This window comes from Convolutriloba macropyga, chromosome 4, assembly GCF_964194025.1.
Source record: "Convolutriloba macropyga chromosome 4, txConMacr16.3, whole genome shotgun sequence".
NCBI classification, from domain to species: domain Eukaryota; kingdom Metazoa; phylum Xenacoelomorpha; order Acoela; family Convolutidae; genus Convolutriloba; species Convolutriloba macropyga.
Genome location: NC_134471.1, coordinates 59,763,022 through 59,784,857, shown reverse-complemented (window position 1 = coordinate 59,784,857; position 21,836 = coordinate 59,763,022). Strand labels below are relative to the sequence as shown.

General features: G+C 31.8%; 2 protein-coding genes across 2 annotated transcripts in view; both read left to right on the top strand.

The window, feature by feature from the left end:
• Window positions 1-6,616, top strand: part of LOC142338574 (uncharacterized) — a 29,657-nt gene extending 23,041 nt beyond the window's left edge. The window contains exons 7-8 of the mRNA XM_075388374.1: window positions 4,031-4,113; window positions 6,430-6,616. Coding sequence (XP_075244489.1) covers window positions 4,031-4,113; window positions 6,430-6,556 — 210 coding nt within the window. The 3' untranslated portion in view covers window positions 6,557-6,616. The remainder of the gene's footprint in view (window positions 1-4,030; window positions 4,114-6,429) is intronic.
• The window catches only part of LOC142337795 (UDP-N-acetylglucosamine--dolichyl-phosphate N-acetylglucosaminephosphotransferase-like), a 246,605-nt gene that overhangs the window by 119,115 nt on the left and 105,654 nt on the right, over window positions 1-21,836 (top strand). The gene's annotated exons all lie outside the window — the stretch shown is intronic.

Here is a 21,836-nt window from a genome sequence, read left to right as displayed (position 1 = left end):
TTCCCTGAAATTTGATTTTTAGACAGAAGACTGTTTTTAATTCAATTCGTGCTTCATTTTTTCTACTGAAAGTCTAATTATTCAGAAGTGCTTCATTTAGATGCTTAACATTAGAACTTGAAGAAAATATTCATTTTTTCGAAATCCTCAAACACGATGTAAAGACTGATTTCAAACGCCTGTAAATCACATATTCAAGAAAAAATTTGGAACATTGGAATAGCAGGCAAATAGGTTTTTAGAAAACTAGAAAGCAAACTAATTCCAAGTTCAGTAATAATCTAAAATAAAAGTTGAATAAAGTTTCTTTGTTTTGTTGTCAGTTTTAAAAAATTTAGATTGAGATTGGATGAATTTATTAACTCCTTTTTGGTTAGAGCTTTGTTGTTTCAGTTTTAATGAGACTAAAATGTAAATAAAAACTTGCTTTTGAGGTTTAATTAGAGAATAATGAAATGAGAAAAAAACTAGTTTATGAAATGTCCTCCATGTTTTCTAAAATAGTCCTTATAATTTATTTTGCTACTGGAGATTTAAATCACGAGATGCCGGAGGAGATTTTCACTAACAATATTTTTAAACTCGAGAAGGCAATGAAAAATGGTTCCAAGAACTTTTAACAAGTTGGATTCTATGTTGCCGTGGAAAAAACAAATTATCAAGAACTGGGGAAGATCATCTTCAAAGTTGTTAATTAATACAACTTTAAGCACCAAGAGGAAACGATTGTTTCAGTTTTATATATATATATATATATATATATATATATATATATATACATTTTTCGAATTCGAATTAATTTTTGGCTTTAAAATTATTGAAAGTGCACCAGGTATTTGCATTATATTCAACTGAACTTCCACTTTTAGTGAAACTAATTTTTCCCCTATTTTTTGAAAAATAGGGGAAAAGGTTTGGAATAATAAAAGAAATATTTTCATTTTTATTGAGAGCGTACTTCAATGCATAAATACCCGCTCAGCAATCCGCTCATGACTCATTCTTCTTCAGTTGAGACACATTATTTGTTTAAACAAGTTTTAAGTGCACAGTTTCTGAAACCACTAATTTGAAAAAGGAATTGAGATCTGGCATGCGCTGAAACTATGTACCAAACGCACTGAAACACTTGGCTTTTTTCTACAAATTCACCCTTTTCTTTTCTTAAGCGCATTCATCTCAATTTTCAGTTTTTGGTATTCAAAATGTGTGACACACCAAAAAGGCTTGATTAATTTAACTCATTTGACCGTTAATTACGGACAGCAAACCGCAATTGGAAAAGTAAACCAAACTCTCTGGTCAAATTATCTCGTTTTCTGATAAAGCAAAGCAAGACCTGAGACCTCGCTACTTTGTCTGGCAGCAATTTTATCCCTGGTGTTTTTCAATAAAAATATTTACTAAGATTTGATATTTTGCACTAAAAGTAATCAACTTTTTAAAAGTTTTTTTTGAATGAAAAATTTATTCCGTTGAATTGAAGCCCAAATGACCTCGCGTTTCTCACTAACATATTTTTCTATTTAGATCTTTCATTTATGTAATTTTGAATCCATACAAAGAATCCCAATAATTTTGGAATCAATTTTCTTCTCCGAACATTAAAGACGTTTGAACAAAAATTTGTCGTGTGGGCAATAATAAAAATATTGCCTTAGGAGAAGATTGAAGTTATAGGAATTCCTAAAATCTTTATTCGAAGTAAGAATTAAATTAATTTTCTCTGAGAGCTTAGATAATACTGATCAAAAACTGAAAGATCTTTTAAAGAAAGATTCTTTCGCAACTGAAAGATTCTTTCGCATTTCATTAAACTCCCTGAGCACATAAATAATTGATATCAGATAAGGAGAAATTTAAAAAATCTGGTCTGATAAGTTCTTAATTATGAACTTGTCAGACAAGATTTTTTTATTTTCCTGACCTGATATCAATTATTTATGTGCACAGAGAGTTTAATGAAATGCGTATAACACTCGATGGGACACTTGTTCAGTTATCCATTAAAATTGAAACATTTTTTTGGTAAAATATCAACCACAGTTCTCATACGCTTGACAGAATCGGTCAGTGTGTTCAAGTTCCATGAGGTCTGGTCCGTCAAAAAAAGTCTTGAAAACCGACTCAATTATTGGTTTATGTTGTAATCTTAAACAAGATGTTGCAAGCAGATTTTTGTTTCGGATGTACCATTCAGCAATGCGACAAAATTTTTTCCAATTAAGCCGTTTCTGTTTTGTTCTCTTTATCGCGTATGACTTCTTACCTCCTTAAACATAATTAATAATTTTTTATGGATCTCAAATTGACATTTGATTCCTTACCACTAATAAAATAACAACAATCATTTCAATAACTCTATATCTACGAGGCAAGCCAAGAATACCACCTTTAAGAAACAAACAAACAGAGCCACTAAGAGCCCTTCTTGGCGCTTGAAGTGGTTACTCAGTTAGCTTTTTTAAGTTTGGTAAAAAAACCACTACATTTTTTCCCTTAATGATGCCTTCTAAATTGATTGAACCGGGTTGTACATACATTTAATTGTTATAAAATAGTCAATAACTTATATCGCTCAGTTAATCAGAACTGTCCTGACAGTTTTTTACGACTGAACTGCTCAACACTGAAATTGTTTTGATAAATTGATCAGCCGTTGCGCCATCTTTAAAACGCGAAGCATTAAGCGTTTTTCTTCGAAGTTTTTGTGACTTTCAGTTATGCTGTTTCGTCCATTCCATCAATTTACTGCCACTCGGCGTCCATGGTATGCTTGGCAAAGTACTTCTTACCCAAAAATGATGCTCATTGCACTATACCTCAAAATAGTATGTTATACCTCATATACCTCAAAATAGTATGTTATCGAAATGTGCTGACATGAATTATATTTTGACCAGTGTTGACTTTTTCTAGCTCAGAATGGATGCAAGAAAATTGAACGTTTTTGTTCCAGTTTTGGTTTTTGGAACATCTGCAAAAGGCTCATTTTTAAAAATCTGAGTTGAAATAGAACCTTCCAGAAACGTATGACATCTTAGAAGCGTTTTAAAAGAACTGAAGAGGTTTTTTGAATTTATGTATGTGCATAGCTCGTAAATTTTCCGTTTTTTTCCGGCTGTAGGTCAAAATGCATGTCATTGGATATCTATGTTGTTGTTGTTGAACAGTTGAGTTTTGTTTACTTGAGTATTTGGACCATTTTAGTCATACACATCTGTAAATTAACTTTATTCGACTACTCTTTTGGACACAACTATTTATTAATTATCCTCTCAGGCCTCTTGCTTCGTTTCAGCAAAAACTCTATAAGTCAAAAGGTAGTATAGTCTAGTAGTCTCAAGTACATTTAAGTATCTTTTGAACGTACGAAAATAGCGTTGAAAAAATGGTGGCAAAGTCTGGAAAATACTGAGAAGTCAATTTTACATTTGGCAAGTTATTGTGCAAAAGTGATTGTGCAAGTGCTAGTTTAGTGTGCAAGAGCCTTTGCGGAAAAACGAAAAATGACTATCGGCACAAAAACAAGCATTAGTATAGGCACACATGTTATTGAAGAAAAAACCTTCACTCTTGGTATAAAACACTCTCTCGGATTTTAATTCATTCAAGTCATATAATAAGCAACATATAGCGCTATAAATCGACAAATCAACGTATTATATAAAGCAACGTTCAACGCATAAGTATTGTTTCCGTTCAAAGCCAGAAGTTTTTTAAGACGGCAACGTCTTTTTTGCTCATTTTACTGGTATCATTCTATTTTTGATACTTGAGATCAAAGCCGGTCACCATTCTATTCGAAACCGTGCAAAAAACCGAAAATTATCAAGTTCAAACGAGCCTTACTTGATAGGTTTATTTATCCCTGGCGTGGGAGAAGGAGGAAACAGTTTTAATATTTCTATTTTTATTGTTTTCAGAGTTCTTCAAGCAATAAAAATAATTACTGAAGCATCGCCGGCGCTTTAAGAATTGATTTTAAATATGATGCTTAATAGATGTTAAAAGACAGTGTATATTTCAGATGTGGACTCTTTGGACCCCTATTGCCCTGGTGAGCAGCCCGCCCAACCGCTTTGCCCAGTATAACCCAACAGCTGCGAGCAGGCATGTAATTTACTTGTTAAATAAGTTTTGTCAGCTCTGATATTAAGATTCGCTCTCTTAAAAATTTAACCAATAGAATTTCACGTGGTGAGGTGAAAGTGAGATTACTCGGAATTTATTGCCAGTGGGGGCATCCACGCCCAGACATCAATGAGGCAGATAGGACAAGAGCTCTTTGTAAAACCTTAAGAATAATACTTATTTGTTAGTAATCTAGTTCTATATCAATTCCACCTCTGTGTTGTCAAGGTTTATACCTCGAACCATGAAAAGACCGTGCTCGTGCTCGACCGCAAACTGGTATGAAAAGACCATGCTCGAGTCAAATAGTGTGTGATACCAATTAAGCTCAACTTTAGCGAACAACCTGACCAAAAATGTGATGCTCGACTTATGCTGGACTCATATTAACCACGCTAGACCTAAACTATCGGCTCAACTTTTGGGCGACTCAAAATAATGAAATACCGAAATTGGGTCGAGCTATTGTCAAATCATGGGTCCAGCAAAAGTTATTTCATGAATCTGCAGCTTCGTCTCAAAAAGTTAGCGTGCAATTTTATTGCTTATAAGGTACTCAACATCATGTATGCTCGTTATGTTTTGCAATTCTGAAGAACCACCGCTGAATCACCGTTGCATTGTGCATTAAAAATGATAATTCATAATTTTGGAAGCTAAAACAACAAAAAATGCAACATTTTTATCATGGCTAATGGGAAGAAAACCATTAAAATTTAGTTACCTATTCTCATTCAATCAAAATATGTGACAATATATTGTCCAGCTGCTACAGCGGCTTTATTTTGATAGTTGACAAATTTAGTATGTGTTTTGGCAGTTTCCAAACTGTTTTTTAAATTGAACTGCTCCGATGCAATAATGTTTAATCTTGTTCCATTGATAATTCTGAACATACAAAAGACATTTTTTTTCTGATTTAGCAAAAAAGCGAACTTAAGAAAAGACTTTCACTCAACCCTTAAAACGACTATGCTCAAGTGACAATTATTTATTGGCTGGACTATTAAAATGTTATTTCTTGGCTCATTCAAAGACCAGGCTCGACACAAAATTTCTATAATAGACCATGTTTGACCCAAAAAGTCAAAGAAAAGACTAATATATCTTTGCAAGACAAAAGGTCTGATTCAGAGTATTAGCTATATTTTAATGAATGGAAAATTTTCTTTCTGATTGGTCCTCAAACTCAAATGATAGATCTTCATCTGCAGCATACACTTGTAACCAAATCACTGCCAAAACACTGTTGACTCGCGTCATCCTTACTGACAATTTATAAACTTATTTACAAGGAAATGATTTACCTTTGCAAAAATTTGAGAATAAATTCTTAGGAAAAAATTTTTTCCTTTACTAAGAGTTTTTTTTCTCAAATTTTTCCAGCTTCAAATAGTTTCCTTTACTTTGCCAATTGAAAGTAAGGATGACGATAAGGTAGTCATTGACTTGCTAGTGATTTGATCAGATTGTTAGTCCAGAGTAAGGTGCCGTAGATAGGGTTAACCTTTATAGAACGGCAGTTTCTTAGCATGCATCAATTTTTTTAGAAAAGCAGTTATATAAAGTTGCATAAAAATACACTCTCATCGCGACATTATAATTTGCCAATGTTTGAAAATCTAAAACGGTTTACTGGGCTTTACCACATCAAAAATCAATTAGGTTTTTCTAACCAAAATTCAAAGGCAAATTATAATTTAAATGTTAAAAAAGTGTTCAGACTCATAACCTCGCATATATTTCCGTCCTGATTGCGTATATTTTTCAAATCTTTTTCACCAAATCCATGATTTAGATGTAATAAAGTGAAATATTTTTCTCAGCTTCTAGCAAGCTAGTAAATAACCTATCTTTCTAGCTATGAAAGTTTATTTATTACGTACAAGTGGCAAACGTTCTGCTATTTGGCATCTTTAAATTAGTTAAATTAGTGGCAGGTAAGGAAATGTTGATTTCAAGACAAGTTTGGAGTTGATATTAACTTTGACTTGAATTTTCATGAAATTGAATTGTTAGTAATTTCTAATTCGCATGAAATACTTTAGACAAGGTTACGAGGGTTTTATGCGTTGTAAATGTGATTGGAGCCTTCGGAGTTCTTACCACCTTCAAACTTTTCATAAATAACAACAAACAGTTTAACCACAGAAACGAAGAACACATAGAAACGAAGAAAATTGTCTTCGTGTATAGAATTGTGGAAACGGCATGCTACCGCAATGTACGGAAAACAATCAAAAGCTTGATTTATCTCCTTTAAAATTATTTTTCGAATCACATTGCATTGTTTAGGTGGGAAGTGTCGTGTGACGTCAGAATAGAGCTGCTAGTGGCAATTCTGATTATTCAACTGTTGTTAACACTATGTGTCCTTTTCACCAGTGTCACTTGTTTCAGACAGAAGAAGGAACTTTACTGAATTATATGTTTTATGTCCGCATAGTTTACCACAGAATTCAGATTTTTTCACAAGTTTTAATACAGTTCAAGTCGCTTACTTTAATTGCTCCCAGAACGAGGAACGATTTTATTGGATTAAGTTCTTGTGCAATCGAGTGCCGATTTTCATGTTTCGCTGAACATTTTTTTCAAACAGATCGATAGCTCAAAACAGGTAACAGCTTAGAAAAGAAAAAGTATTCTAATTACAAAATCATAATATTTTCTCGGGTGTCATTTTTACAGCTGCAATAGCATTAATTCTCCTATTGCTTTGTTATTAACTAGGGTTTTATAATGGTCTTATGTTAAAAATGAGGTTGATGTCTCAAAAGGCCCATAAATTTGCCTGTGTTATACTTAAATACTTAGCTTATGATTCTCATGACAATGTTATCTCACTAGTCGGAAAAAAGTTTATCATCTAAAACCTTGCAAGATTCTGGCAGAATCATGCAAGATGATGCATCGTCTTACAAGAATATCTTCCAAAATCTTGCAATATCTTACAAGACTCAATCGTGAATTAATACAAATCTTTGTTATCAAACTTTGATTCGGAATCAAAAGTTTTTGCTCATTAAAGGTTCAAATAAGTGTGTTTTTGGTTGAAGAATTCTTCATTCTTCTCAATCGCTCTTTATAACATCAGTCCTGTTCTCCTTAAGTTTCAGAATTCTTCTCGTTTCAGTCTTCATTGAATTCTTGAAAATTATTTATGTTCTCCCCGCTCATTGGGTGAGACAATATTTACAAAAACGCAGGTCCCCACTCGCAGGCGACACTTCTCAAAAGACTCCACTCTTCATGGAGATCACAATGTTTGCCCACAATAGAATTTGTCCAAAAATATTGCGAAAGCTGGGGTTACGGGACTTGTGCAAGCAACATTGTAGCCGATCCTCTTACAATCACAACGGAAACGGACTGAGCCAATCTATCAAAAGCGATAGCATGTCCCTGCGACTGATAATTCCTGCTGTCAGCTAACAGAGCTACGCGCTTTAACGCTTTCTTGAGAGTAACTGACAGACCACCCAATGACTCAACAGCGAGAGGAACAAACAAAAATCCTTGCTCAGACCAATTTTTTCGTGTTGTGCATACTTTCGCTCTTCGGCTGCTTCAATCGCGTAACCAGATTTCTCTTTGCCCCATGATTTATAATGTTTGGTTGCAGTGGAGAAGTTACAGTGACGTCTAGAGCAGCTGAACGACCTGATTTCCATGAAGGCAGAAATATGTCGCCAGGGCGAGAACCGTTTCCTGCAATAAGGTTCCGTTTTTCGATGACTGGGGACAAGTTAGCTGCTGAGCAAGCTGATGCAAAACGGTCACGAATCCTGTCATGCCGAGAAATTGCATCCCCTCTTCCGGTACAGATGACGGCGTGGTCACCAAAAATGTCAAGGGTCCCAGACCTGCAGTAAGGGCATTTTCTTTCATCTTCATAAACTGCAATACCTAGTCTGTATTTGACACTAATTTGAAATTCACAAGATACACTTTTTCTTGCAAGAATCTTAAAAGACAGTCTCCTTCTTGAGACGCCTTCTAAAAAACATTCGAACGTCGTAATATATGAAAGTACACATATTTTGGCATCGATAAAGGGCTTATATCGGAAAAAATTTGAAGCGAAAAAGGTTTATAAGAAAGTTTAAATAGTTGAAAATTTCAGATTTAGAAGTAAAAGTATCTTTTCCTATCCCTGGTCAAATCGAACCATACAATTTAAAAATCTATTAAAATATTTTCCATGTCATCATGGGTTAGGTTTTTGAAAATATTTCTGCTTCTGCTGCATACGCAGGTCTTCCAGGAAAGGCTTCTAGTTCAAATGTCTTTTTAAAACTATTGTAGTAACGATATTTCAAATCAATTTTCCACCTTAGTACAAACCGGTGAAAAAAAAATAAAAGCGATTTTTATCATTTATGTCGGTAAGATTTACGTAATGTATTTTAGAAAACAATTTTTACAATTCAATTTCTATCTTTTTCTTCATGTCGTTTTCTTAAATAATTCATTCAAAAAGGCCTCAAGAAAACAGTTATGTTCCACAGTTATTTGAGATAATTATGCTCCAGTTTTTACTGATTAACATTGTTATTACCTAACAGCTATAAAACGGTTTGAACCACTGAACGGAACAAAGTTCCGAAAAAGAGGAAAAATTTGAAATTGGATGTTTCTTTTGCAGGAAACAAAGAACACAACCTTCAATAAAAAATTCTTTGAGATCAATATTCATTTTGTTTACATAATTGAATCCTGATAGGTAAAATAATCTTCACGTTACTCAAACGCAAAGGCCTTGCATTTATGAAAAAAATGCAATGCCTGACTAAAAATTGCACAAAACTTCCTGCATGATATTTTTAACGTCAGACCTAAATCTGAATATTCGGAGTAGGGTATTGTACGATGAAAAAAATCAACTTCTTTCTCTATAAGCTAATTTTTTAAGATCGTAACGATAGGATCATTATTGCAAAAGTAGTAACAGGATCACGTAAATCAACTCAAAATTATTTAGTCCAAATTAATGTTTTCAGTGCATTCAAAGATTGTACGAGTAGCTTAAAGAAATGAATGAGTTAAAGTAGACAAAATTGCCGGACAGACGTTGATTGAGAAAAATGTTTGAATCTCAAAATGAACATTCTATTTTTTTCAATCTATTGTTCCGACCCCCACTTTAGTGGGGAGGAGGAACTATATACTCAACTGGGTTTTTTTTGTTCAGTCAATTTTGGCCGATCGATATATTCATCGTAGAGAATTGTGAGTGGTATAATTGAAAAGCCCGTCCAGCGTAGAATACGGAATTAAAAAGATTTTTTCAATTTTCGTTTTTTACAGGGAGTTATCGAGGTTTAAAGTTTTGTGAACATTCGACAATTTTTGTTCACATTTCCAGTAATTTTTGCTAAAATTTGGCACAATTTCGCTAATATAGTTCAAAATAAGCTAAAATTGTTAACGGCATCGTGTGTTGTTACCGTTAGAGATAGAAGAGCATTGCTGAATTGTTTGATTAGAGTTTTTTTTGGCTAAAATTTTTGATAAAACTTTCAAAATTCAAACTTTTGCATCAAAAATGGCACAAAGTTTGCCAGACCTAGTGACCTAGAAACCTTAAACCAGACTCCCTAATCTCAAAAAAATGTATTTTGCGCCTTATAAAAGTCTTCTGGAATTAAAACTTTGCCGTTTTTTGCTGATTTAACTCGATAATTATACAAAATGCATCGTTCTTTTTTTTTTAATTTTTGAAAAAATCCACGCAATAATTGGTCTAATTCCCAAACACTTGATACACTTGGCCGGTTTGCTGGGCGCACGACAAAATTAGGCAGAGATTCGACAATCTCATGGATTCTTAGAATCAGAGACTTTTTGGTTTTTATTTTGAAGCTGCCTTTTTTCAAAATATTTGCTTTTGTTTTTTTAATGTTAATTAGTGACAATATTTTTTATTCACGGCTCCATTAATGACAGCTACATTTATACGCAAATATGAGGCTGAATATAGATACAGTTTGTTTTCAGAGAACCAAAGGGTTTTTATGGCTTTGAGGAAGAGTTTTTGTAAAATTTAACTTATTTTTGTCTTTTGCCTTCAATTCTTATTCTTTTGGCCGTCTGATTTTTAAGTTTAACCACTCAAAGATCTAATTTCTTCCTCAAGAGGTGCAAGTGAACCTTTTCTATTCATTCGGTTGTTACCTAATGTCTCTTATGTCTCTTAAAGAAATTTTGTGATTTTTTGAACTTGTCAATTTTCTATATTATTTTAGTCAACATTTTGTTTATTCTCAGTACGTTTGACTGGTCAATCTTTCCTCCCCATAGAATATAAACTAATTTTGTGGCCGATTGCTTTTATAGAAGGTTCTCTTGCTTTTTGTACTATGAATTTTCATACAAAATTTTCTAATTTTTGTGCATTTTTTCCCATTTTTTGCTGTTGTTTTTTTTTCTGTTTTAAATTGTAACAATATTTAACAATCTAAATGAAAAAAACTCTACAACATTTGAAACTGAACATAATTTTTGTTTTCATAAGATGTAGTTTGAAAGGCTGCCACACCGTTCTCTTGTGGAAATTTGTAGAGTTTTTTTATTTTTGCCCTTCATTTCTTGTTAATTTTTGTTGTCATATGCCAAATATTGCGTAATTAAAGGTCTCAATGGCCAATTATAGATAAACAAATGAACTTTATAACTGATATCGGTAAATAGCTAGTGGTTGTTTCGACTTTCGAATTAAGTTTCTAAAAAAAGAGTAATAGCATTCTTCAACGTATCCCTTTTCGTTCTTTTTTGAGTTTTTTTCGTATTATATAATGTTGTATCTTTTTGTAAATTGGCGTCATTATTTAGTGCTTTTTTTAATGTTTTGTTGAATCAAACAATATTTTTTCTGTTGTTGCAACGGTTTGATTGATGTCTTCAGGGCTTAAACAATTTGTTTCAGAAGAATTTTGTGAAGTTTAGATATTTTTCATTTTTTGTGGTTCTTTTTGTTGTCATTTTGTGATAGTCGTTTTCCATAAAGACGTTATGATGGTCAAATGAGACGCCAATGAAGATGTTATATTCTCGCGGTTAATATCTTATAAATTTAATGGCTTCAAACTGTGGTTTCGTAAAGTTGTTTTTGAAACTTATTAGTTCAGCTTGTATTTAATGTTATTTTATAGTCTTATGATTTAGTCTCATTAAAAACAGTCGCAATAAATTTTCGAGTAGTTGCAAGACAAACTGTCTATGTTTTTAGGCGAAAGCTTTTGTTTGCTATGAAATTGAAAATATTTGTTTTTAATAAAAAAAGAGATAGATTTTTGAGATCTGCCAATTTTATTTCTGTTAAACTGTAGCTAAGCATCTCTATATACAATTCGCATCATTTATCTAATGAAATACATTTTGCTCTTCATAGCGGTTTTATTTTCCTCAATGGTCTTTCCTCTTGAAACAACCAGTTTTCATAAAAACCAATTTTCGTGATTTTTGCATATTTGCCCCTTTTTTGTAGGTTTTTTTCTCTTTTCAGAGTATCACAATAATGGGCGTCATTTGATTTACAAAATTTGTTACCTTCAAAAAAATTCAAACTAAGATTTTTATTGTTTTTTAATGATCAACTTTAAATAATAATTGATTGGGGGAACATTGTTTTCGTGCATAATTTTTTGTGCAAATATTTAGTTTTTGCCTGTACTTGTCGTTTTTTTGTAGTCGTATGACATATCCTGCATAAAGAAAAGCGTCAGTCGCTCGCTACTGAGGTATAAAAGACTCCTGCAATGATTTCATTTGATGCGTAATGTTTCTAATCTGTTCGGATTTAATTCCTTTTTTAAAAAAAGCAATGTTTGATTAAACTTTGCCCCTTTTGCTCATTTCTAGTCGACTTGTTGCCAAGTCGCATTGAGGATAAGTCCCATATTTTGTTCCAAAAACGTGCCGGTTAATCTTCTGAGTGTAAATTTTATCTGATGCCATTTTGATTTGATTATTAGTGGTTTTCAAAACATGGACAAGGAGTTTTGGTCGTAATTTTTGTAACTATTTGATTTTTATTGCCGTCTTTTCGGGATGTCATATTATGGTAGCCGCAGGTCTCATAGGCCCTCTAGAGTAGATTGTTTTATTTTTTAATTGTTTGTTGAACGATACGTTGATATGTTTTTTTTTAATCTCTTCCTCATTTGGTAGACAATTAAGTGAAAAAAGTAGATGAGCGGGGTCGGAACTTAATGTGCGAACGCACATTACCGAGCCGCCTTGTTGGTAAATAGAAAACAAACATATATAATACAAGAGAGTTCAGAAAAACCAAACAATTATAGTTTTGCGTTTTTTGACTCATTGTAGCGTGGTTTGTGATGAAATAACTTTATACAGCTTGAATGACACTAAACTTATTGGAAAGATTGTTTGTAGCCATAACTCCAGCTTGTTCTTTTGTACAATTTGGTAAGAAAAACAAGTAAATGATAACCAGTTATTGGGTTTTCAGATCAAATTTTTTTGCCGGAGTAAAGAGCTTCAGTTGATTTGCTGAATACCTGAGACGAACAAGTTTTGTAAAAACAAGTTTTGAACAAGTTTTGTAAAAAAGTTAGTGCATTAAAATGAAAAAATTTCTAATGAATGAATTTATGAAAAACAAAAAGAACAGTTTGGATTCTGCATATAAGAACGGTTGCCCTAAAAACTGAGTCTAATGACTCTAACTTAATCTACAGAATAGTTGACAAAAAAAAGAAAATGTTCCGCATTTTCTGTACTTCGAACAATTTTAAGAAAATTTATTCTTAGTCCAAAATTTTGAAGTTATCAACCGCTAAATTATCCTGTACGTCTGAAACTATTTGGACAACACGCTTCATTTCAAAGGGTGTTTAAATCAAAATTAGATTTGAAAAATTGAAAGAAATGCAAATTTTTGAAATATTGATAACAACTAGCTAACTTGAACAACTAACTAAATTGAAACCGAATTGATCCTCAGTGCCTCATCTTATGTTTCTCAAAAATGTCTTCTTCAACTGATTTTTGCTTCTATTTTTTGAGACAGATGTTTATAGATATTTTATTCCTCGGTGAAGACTAACTGACCAAAATTAGCAAAATCTATTTAATTTAAGTTTAATGTAATATAAATTTTTCTCAATTGCATAGTTTTCTCAAAATTCTAATTTCAAAAAGTTTGCAATAAAATAACTTAAGCAGTTAATATTGACTAAAATTCAAGTGCGGAAAAATATAGCCAACGGATTCAATGTACATTTGTTCCTGTATTTAGTCAAAATTTATTTGAGGCATATTATAACAAATTGGGATTTTTTTGTGGCTCAACAATAGACTTAACACTAAGTTAAATGTACAATATCTGAGTTTTTCTTTATAAATCTTTTTCATGGTGCCCTTCTCATGACCCAAATCCAATACACATTATTCTTTGTAATTAGTTTATAACATTGTATCTGTCGTTCTGCAAACGCAGCAACCGAGCGAGCTGCTCGGTCAAAATTTTTTAAAACTTTTTAAAATAATTTTTCTTTGTAAAGTTAACGAATGTAACTTTAGTAGAAAAAAGTTATAGAATGAAAAATGTTCAGTATGAAGTGGAGTCTCAAAAACATTAGTAGATTTAACAAAAATTGAGTAAATGAAAATTTTAATCGTTGGCAAAAATATCGGTATTTTCATCTGAACACTGGAAACTAGTGCTAAGCAAAAAAAATGTCGGTAGAAAAAAATCAACATGTAAGTGAAATTTTACATGGAAAAACTCTGAACTATTAATTTTCCCCGAAAAATTTTCATATAAATACAGAAAGTTCTGCAGAGCACCAAAGGCCCTTGAACTGGTATTCAAAAGCCATTGCGATTAGAATAAGCTGATCTTTTTGACTTGTTGACTTTTACTACTCGCGTACACTTACATGGGTTATTTTTGCCTGCCAAAATTAAACAGGCAAAAAACAACAGGTTCTGACTACATCATTTCTTGAAGCCAGGGCCTAAAAACTTGTGGCGTTCCTACTAACTGGTTGCTCTTACAGCCTGCTCTTAAAGCAGAATGCTGATTCCTATGTCACATCCTGTGGTTCTGATGACACATCCATAGCGCTCTGATGTCACATCCTGTGCCTTTGCGTCCAAATTTTTGATGCTGGCTCTCGGGTAATTGTTTGACTAGTGGTCTCCGATTGAATTAAGTGAGAAGGTTGGGAGTCCAGACACAATAAGAAGCAGCGATCTTGCTCATATATCTTGCCTGTAAATCAGAATAATGAAAATTGAAAAAGAACAAATCTGTACATCGATTTTTCCAAAATATTGAAAGCTGGTTATTGTCCTTTTTACGAAACTGAAACTTATCCTAAGGAAAAAAACACGTCGAACTGGAGACAATTTTTTTTTGAAAAAGCTGAACAAGCGTCAAAAGTGCACGATTTGAACTTTTTGTCCTTCGAAGGGAAAATTATTGCTCAAAAATTCCGTCTAAAGTTAGAATATGCACAACTAATACAAGCAGGGTTGGTATAAAATCCTACATTACGAAAAATCAAGTTAATTTCTCCTTTTGAGTTTTGAAGGATGATGTTGTTAATTTCATAAATTTGAATGATACTTTGTCAGATGATTAAGTGAACCGATATTAATTGACAATTTTGAAAACTACTTCCAAATCAATTTAAAAACTGGATGAATCAAGTAAAACTAATTGAACATAGGATGCGTACGATTTGAATTATTTGCTCTTCAAAACAAAAGTTATTGCTCGAAAAAAGCATCTATAGTTAGTTCATACACAATTAAAACAATAAAACAATCAGGGTTAGAACACTGTCATATATTACAAAAAATCAAGCTAATTTCTGCTTCTGAGTTTTCAATGATGTCGCCGGCAATTTCATGATAAAATTAAAGGCAACTTAAATTTAAATCGTCTTTTGTCAGATGATTTATAAACTTGATTCCAATTTACAACTTTGAAATCTACTTATAAACGATATACTGGATGTTTTGAAAAAATTATTATTTTGTACATCAACGGTTAGTGGTTAAAATAATTACTTATCTTACTTTTTAATTTCGAAACAAAAATAAATTTTTTGTTTTGAGATCTAAATTAGATGGAGTTCAATCTTTTAATTTTCCATTTTTCCACAGTTCGGATGTCACATCCTGTGCCTTTGCGTTCAAATTTTTGATGCTGGCTCTCGGGTAATTGTTTGACTAGTGGTCTCCGATTGAAGTAAGTGAGAAGGTTGGGAGTCCAGACACAATAAGAAGCAAAGAATCTTGCTCATTTATCTTGCCTGTAAGTCAGAATAACGAATATTGAAAAAGAACAAATCTGTACATCAATATTTCCAAAATATTGAAAACTGGTTATTGTCCTTTTTACGAAACTGAAACTTATCCTATGGAAAAAAAAACACGTCGAACTGGAGACAATTTTTTTGAAAAAGCTGAAAAAGCGTCAAAAGTGCAAGATTTGAACTTTTTGTCCTTCGAAGGGAAAATTATTGCTCAAAAATTCCGTCTAAAGTTAGAATATGCACAACTAATACAAGCAGGGTTGGTATAAAGTCCTACATTACGAAAAATCAAGTTAGTTTCTCCTTTTGAGTTTTGAAGGATGCTGTTGTTAATTTCATAAATTTGAATGATACTTTATCAGATGATTAAGTGAACCGATATCAATTGACAATTTTGAAAACTACTTCCAAATCAATTTAAAAACTAGATGAATTAAGCAAAACTAATTGAACATAGGATGCGTACGATTTGAATTATTTGCTCTTCGAAACAAAAATTATTGCTCGAAAAAAGCATCTATAGTTAGATCATGCACAATTAAAACGATAAAACAATCAGGGTTAGAACATTGTCGTTTATTACAAAAAATCAAGCTAATTTCGGCTTATGAGTTTTCAATGATGTCGTCGTCAATTTCATGATAAAACTATAGGCAATTTAAAATTAAATGGTCTTTTGTCAGATGATTTATAAACTTGATTCCAATTTACAACTTTGAAATCTACTTATAAACGATTAAAACACTGGATGTTTTGAAAAAATTATTATTTTGTACATCAACAGTTAGTGGTTAAAATAAATACTTATCTTACTTTTTTATTTCGAAACAAAAATAAGTTTTATGATTTGAGATCTAAATTAGATGGAGTTCAATCTTTTAATGTTCCATTTTTTCACAGTTCTGATTTCACAACCTGTAGTTTTGCGGTCAAATTTTTGATGCTGGCTCCTGGGTTATTGCTTGAGTAGTGGTCTCCGAATGAAGTAAATGAGAAATTTGACAGTCCAAACACAATTAGAAGCAATTCTTATCAAAAACAAGACTGCATTTGATTTACAAGCCTAGCTTGATTTAAGTCCAGAACATAATTTTCTATCCTTTTTTCTTGTCCTTTTTTATGATAAATTTTGCAAAAACCGATTTACTCTTCAGAAACGTGTTTTTTTCTACATTAATTTCAAACGATGATGCTCCAGTTTTCACTGATTAACGTCCTCGTTCAACAGAAGCGATAGAACGGTTTGAACAACTGGACTAAGAAGACATCCGAAAAAATAGAGAAATTTGAAATTGGCTGTCTTTTCTGCAAGAAACGAATTGTTGAGGTCAATATTTGTTTTTTTTACATTATTGAAAATCTTTACGTAATTTAGTTTTAGTATTTTTTTAAACGCAGAAACTTTGCATTTATAAAAAATAATGGCAATACCTGAATAAGTATTTCGACTAAGCTTGATTACCTTTTACAAGATAAATCTTAAGTCAGACTTAAAAAATTATTTTATATTTTACACAAAGAAGGTTTCATATTAAGGTAGCCTTCTTTGTGTGAAATATAAAAACAACAATAAATAAACACTTTTCGCTATTCTTATGGTAAGAGTAATGATATCTCATGTAACTGAACTCAAAACTATTTGAGCTAAACTATTGCTTTCAGTGTATCCGAAGGTTGGTTGGCTTCCTTAAACAAAGTAACGAATTGAAGTAGTCAAATTTTTGGGACAGAAGCTGATTGAAAAAAAAAATCAACGACCAAAAGAATTTTTTTCTTGTTATAAATTTTTGATTACTAGAATGCAAACAGCTATATTAGAAAAGAGCACGCAAAAATAAAACAATTTGTTGTTTTCCTTTCTCTTTGCTCTTTACAGCTCGGTTTGCGATGAAAAAAGTACTTTATACAGTTTAACGGCCACGAAAATAAATGTAAATACTGTTTTCAGCAACAACTCCAGCTTGTTTCATTATTTCTAAATGAATAAAACACTGGATATTTTTAAAAAAAAATTTGTACATCAAAAGTCAGTGTTTAAAATAATTACTTATCTTCCTTTCTGTATTTCAAAACAAAAATTAATTGTTTGCTTTGAGATCTAAACTAGATGGAGTTCAATCTTTTAATGTTCGATTTCTTCAGAATTCTTTTTTTCACAAACTGTGGTTTTGCGTTCATTTTTTTGATGCTGGCTCCCGGGTCATTGCTTGAGTTGTGGTCTCCGATTGGAGTAAATATGAAGGTTGGGAGTCCAAACACCTTAGAAGCAAATCTGATCAATAATTAGGCTGCATTTGACTTACAAGCTTTGCTTGGTTTAAGTCCAGAATATAATTTTCTATCCTTTTTTCGTGTCATTTTTATGGTAATTTTTCGAAAATGAATTTATTCTTCAGAAAAGTGTTGCGTTCTACTGTTATTTGAGGCAATGATGCTCCAGTTTTTACTGGTTAACGTCCTTATTAAACAACAGCTATAAAACGGGTTGAACAACTGAACGGAGAAAATGTCCCCCAAAGAAATTTGAAATTGGCTGTTTTTTCTGCAAGAAACGAATTGTTTCGGTCAATATTTGTCTTTCTTACATTATTGAATCACTATACGTAAATTAGTTATAGTATTTACTTGAAGGCAGAAACGTTTTATTTATGGAATAATTGCAATAGCTGAAAAAGAATTTCCACAAAACTTGGGTACCTCTTACAAGATAATTCTGAAGTCAGATATGAAAAAAATCTATTCAATTTTTTACACAAGTAAAGGCTTCTTAGTAAGATATTTAACAATAAATAAACAATTTTCCTTAAAAACAAAATCTTATGTTAAGAGCAGTGATAGCTCATTTATCTGAACTCAAAACTGTTTAGGCTAAATTATTGTTTTCAGTGTATCCGAAGATTTATTGACTTGCTATAACAAAATAACGAATTGAAGTAGTCAAATTTTTGGGACAGCAGCTGATTGAAAAAAATCAACCACCAAGAATTATTTTTTCTTATTTTTTAATTTTTGGTGCCTAGAATGCAAACAGCTATAAAACAAATGAGCACGCAAAAATAAAACAACTCATTGCTTTCCTCTCTTTTTGCCCTTTTATAGCTCGGTTTGCGACAAAAAAGTACTTTATGCAGTTCAACGGTCACGAAAGTAAATGTAAACACTGTTTTCAGCAACAACTCCAGCTTGTTTGTTGTAAAATTTGACAAAAATCACGAAATTTATAGCCAGTTATTGATTTGTTAGGGCAAATTGTAATATCAGTGTAAAGAACCTCTTATATTTTAGTGATTGCCCGAGAAAAGCAAACTTTGTAGAGAAACTTGATGCATCAAAAACTAGAGAAACGTGCTAATTAACGAATAAATGAAATAACAGAAAGCAAACAAAACAAAGAAATCTGTGCATCGATATGTCCAAAATATTGAACATTCGTTTTTGCCCTTTTTACGAAACTGAAGTTTATCTTATAAAAAAAACATCAAATTTGAGCCAACTTTAAAAAAACTGAACAAGCGTCTAATGCGTACGACTTCAATATTTCATCCTTCAAACGGAAAGTTTTTGCTCAAAGACTGCATAATAAGTTAGAACATGCACAACTAATACAAGCAGGGTTAGTATATGGTCCTACATTACAGAAAATCAAGCTAATTTCTCCTTGTGAGTTTTAAATGATGTTTTTGTCACTTTCAAGATAAAACTTAAAAATTTATGATTGATACTTCGGCAGATGATTAAATGAACCAATATAAATTGACAATTTTGGAAACTACTTCTGAATCAAATTAAAAACTGGATTTTTTTTAAAAAAATAGTAAGTTTGTTTATCAAAAATTAGTGGTAAAAAGTTTGTTTATCTCACTTTCATTACTTCCATAGATAAAATTAATTCTTTGTTTTGAGATGTAAACTTTATTGAGTGCAATTTTTCATTTTTTCTGTTTTTTCAGGGCTCTGATGGCACATCATGTGGTTTTGCGTTTAAATTTTGTATGCTGGCCTTCGGAGCATTGATTGAGTGGTGGTCTCCCATTGAAGTAAATGGGAAAGTTTCGAGTCCAGAAACACTTAAAAGCAATCGGGGTTGCTCTTGTAACATAATCTTAAACCAGAATGCTGACTATTAAAAAAGAACAAAACTGTACATCGATATTTTCAAAATTTTGAATATGCGTTTTTGTCAATTTTACAAAACCGAATTGAGCAAAACTAATTGAACGCAGAATGCGTTCAATTTGAATTATTTGTTCTTCAAAACAAAAGTTATTGCTCGAAAGAAGCATCTACAGTTAGAAAATGCACAATTAAAACAATAAAACAATCAGGGTTAGAACATTGTCATATATTACAAAAAATCAAGCTAATTTCTGCTTGTGAGTTTTCAATGATGTCGTCGGCAATTTCATGATAAAATTAAAGGCAACTTAAATTTAAATGGTCTTTTGTCAGATGATTTATAAACTTGATTCCAATTTACAACTTTGAAATCTACTTATAAACGATATACTGGATGTTTTGAAAAAATTATTATTTTGTACATCAACGGTTAGTGGTTAAAATAATTACTTATCTTACTTTTCTATTTCGAAACAAAAATAAATTTTTTGATTTGAGATCTAAATTAGATGGAGTTCAATCTTTTAATGTTCCATTTTTTCACAGTTCTGATTTCACAACCTGTAGTTTTGCGGTCAAATTGTTGATGCTGGCTCCTGGGTTATTGCTTGAGTAGTGGTCTCCGAATGAAGTAAATGAGAAATTTGGCAGTTCAAACACAATTAGAAGCAAATCTTATCAAAAACAAGACTGCATTTGATTTACAAGCCTAGCTTGATTTAAGTCCAGAACATAAATTTCTATCTTTTTTTCTTGTCCTTTTTTATGATAAATTTTGCAAAAACCCATTTACTCTTCAGAAACGTGTTTTTTTCTACATTAATTTCAAACGATGATGCTCCAGTTTTCACTGATTAACGTCCTCGTTCAACAGAAGCGATAGAACGGTTTGAACAACTGGACTAAGAAGACATCCGAAAAAATAGAGAAATTTGAAATTGGCTGTCTTTTCTGCAAGAAACGAATTGTTGAGGTCAATATTTGTTTTTTTTACATTATTGAAAATCTTTACGTAATTTAGTTTTAGTATTTTTTTAAACGCAGAAACTTTGCATTTATAAAAAATAATGGCAATACCTGAATAAGTATTTCGACTAAGCTTGATTACCTTTTACAAGATAAATCTTAAGTCAGACTTAAAAAATTATTTTATATTTTACACAAAGAAGGTTTCATATTAAGGTAGCCTTCTTTGTGTGAAATATAAAAACAACAATAAATAAACACTTTTCGCTATTCTTATGGTAAGAGTAATGATATCTCATGTAACTGAACTCAAAACTATTTGAGCTAAACTATTGCTTTCAGTGTATCCGAAGATTGGTTGACTTGCTTAAACAAAGTAACGAATTGAAGTAGTCAAATTTTTGGGACAGAAGCTGATTGAAAAAAAAATCAACCACCAAAATAATTTTTTTCTTGTTTCAAATTTTTGATTACTAGAATGCAAACAGCTATAATAGAAAAGAGCACGCAAAAATAAAACAATTTGTTGTTTTCTTTTCTCTTTGCTCTTTATAGCTCGGTTTGCGATGAAAAAAGTACTTTACGCAGTTTAACGGCCACGAAAATAAATGTAAATACTGTTTTCAGCAACAACTCCAGCTTGTTTTTCCTAAAATTTGACAAAAATCACTAAATTGATCAACGTTTAATGATTTCTTAGGTCGAATCGTAATACCAGTTCAAAGAATTTCTTATAGTTTACTGACTGCCCGAGATAAACAAACCTTGTAGGGAAACTTGGTGCATCAAAATTAGAGAAATGTGCTAATGAATGAATATATGAAAACAAAGAAAACAAGCAGAAAACATTTGATTCTGCAAATAAGAAAAGTTGACCTAAAGTTTGAAGGTAATTTAATTTAATGGACATTTGACAAGAAAACATGGAATTTTCTGTTTTTTTGGACAATTATAAGTAATGGTTAGTCTTAGTCCAATAATTTCAAGTTATCAATAACTGTATTTGCCTGTACGTCTGGAACTGTTCGGAAATCATGTTAAATTTCATATGCTATTGGACCTAAATTTATTGTTACATAATTGAAAAAGTATGCAAAGCTTCAATTGATTCAGAACAACCGCAACTTAAAACTGAATTGAACCGCATTGTCTCAGCTTCTGTTTTTCGAATTTTTTTTCTTCAATTGGTTTAACTTTTATTTTTTGCACAGATGATTTTAGATATTTTATTCTTCAATGAAGTCTGACTGACCGAAATGAGCCAAAAAGGTTTTATTCTAAGTAACATAATTTTTTTTCTGAATTGCATTGTGTTTTCAAATTTCTGAT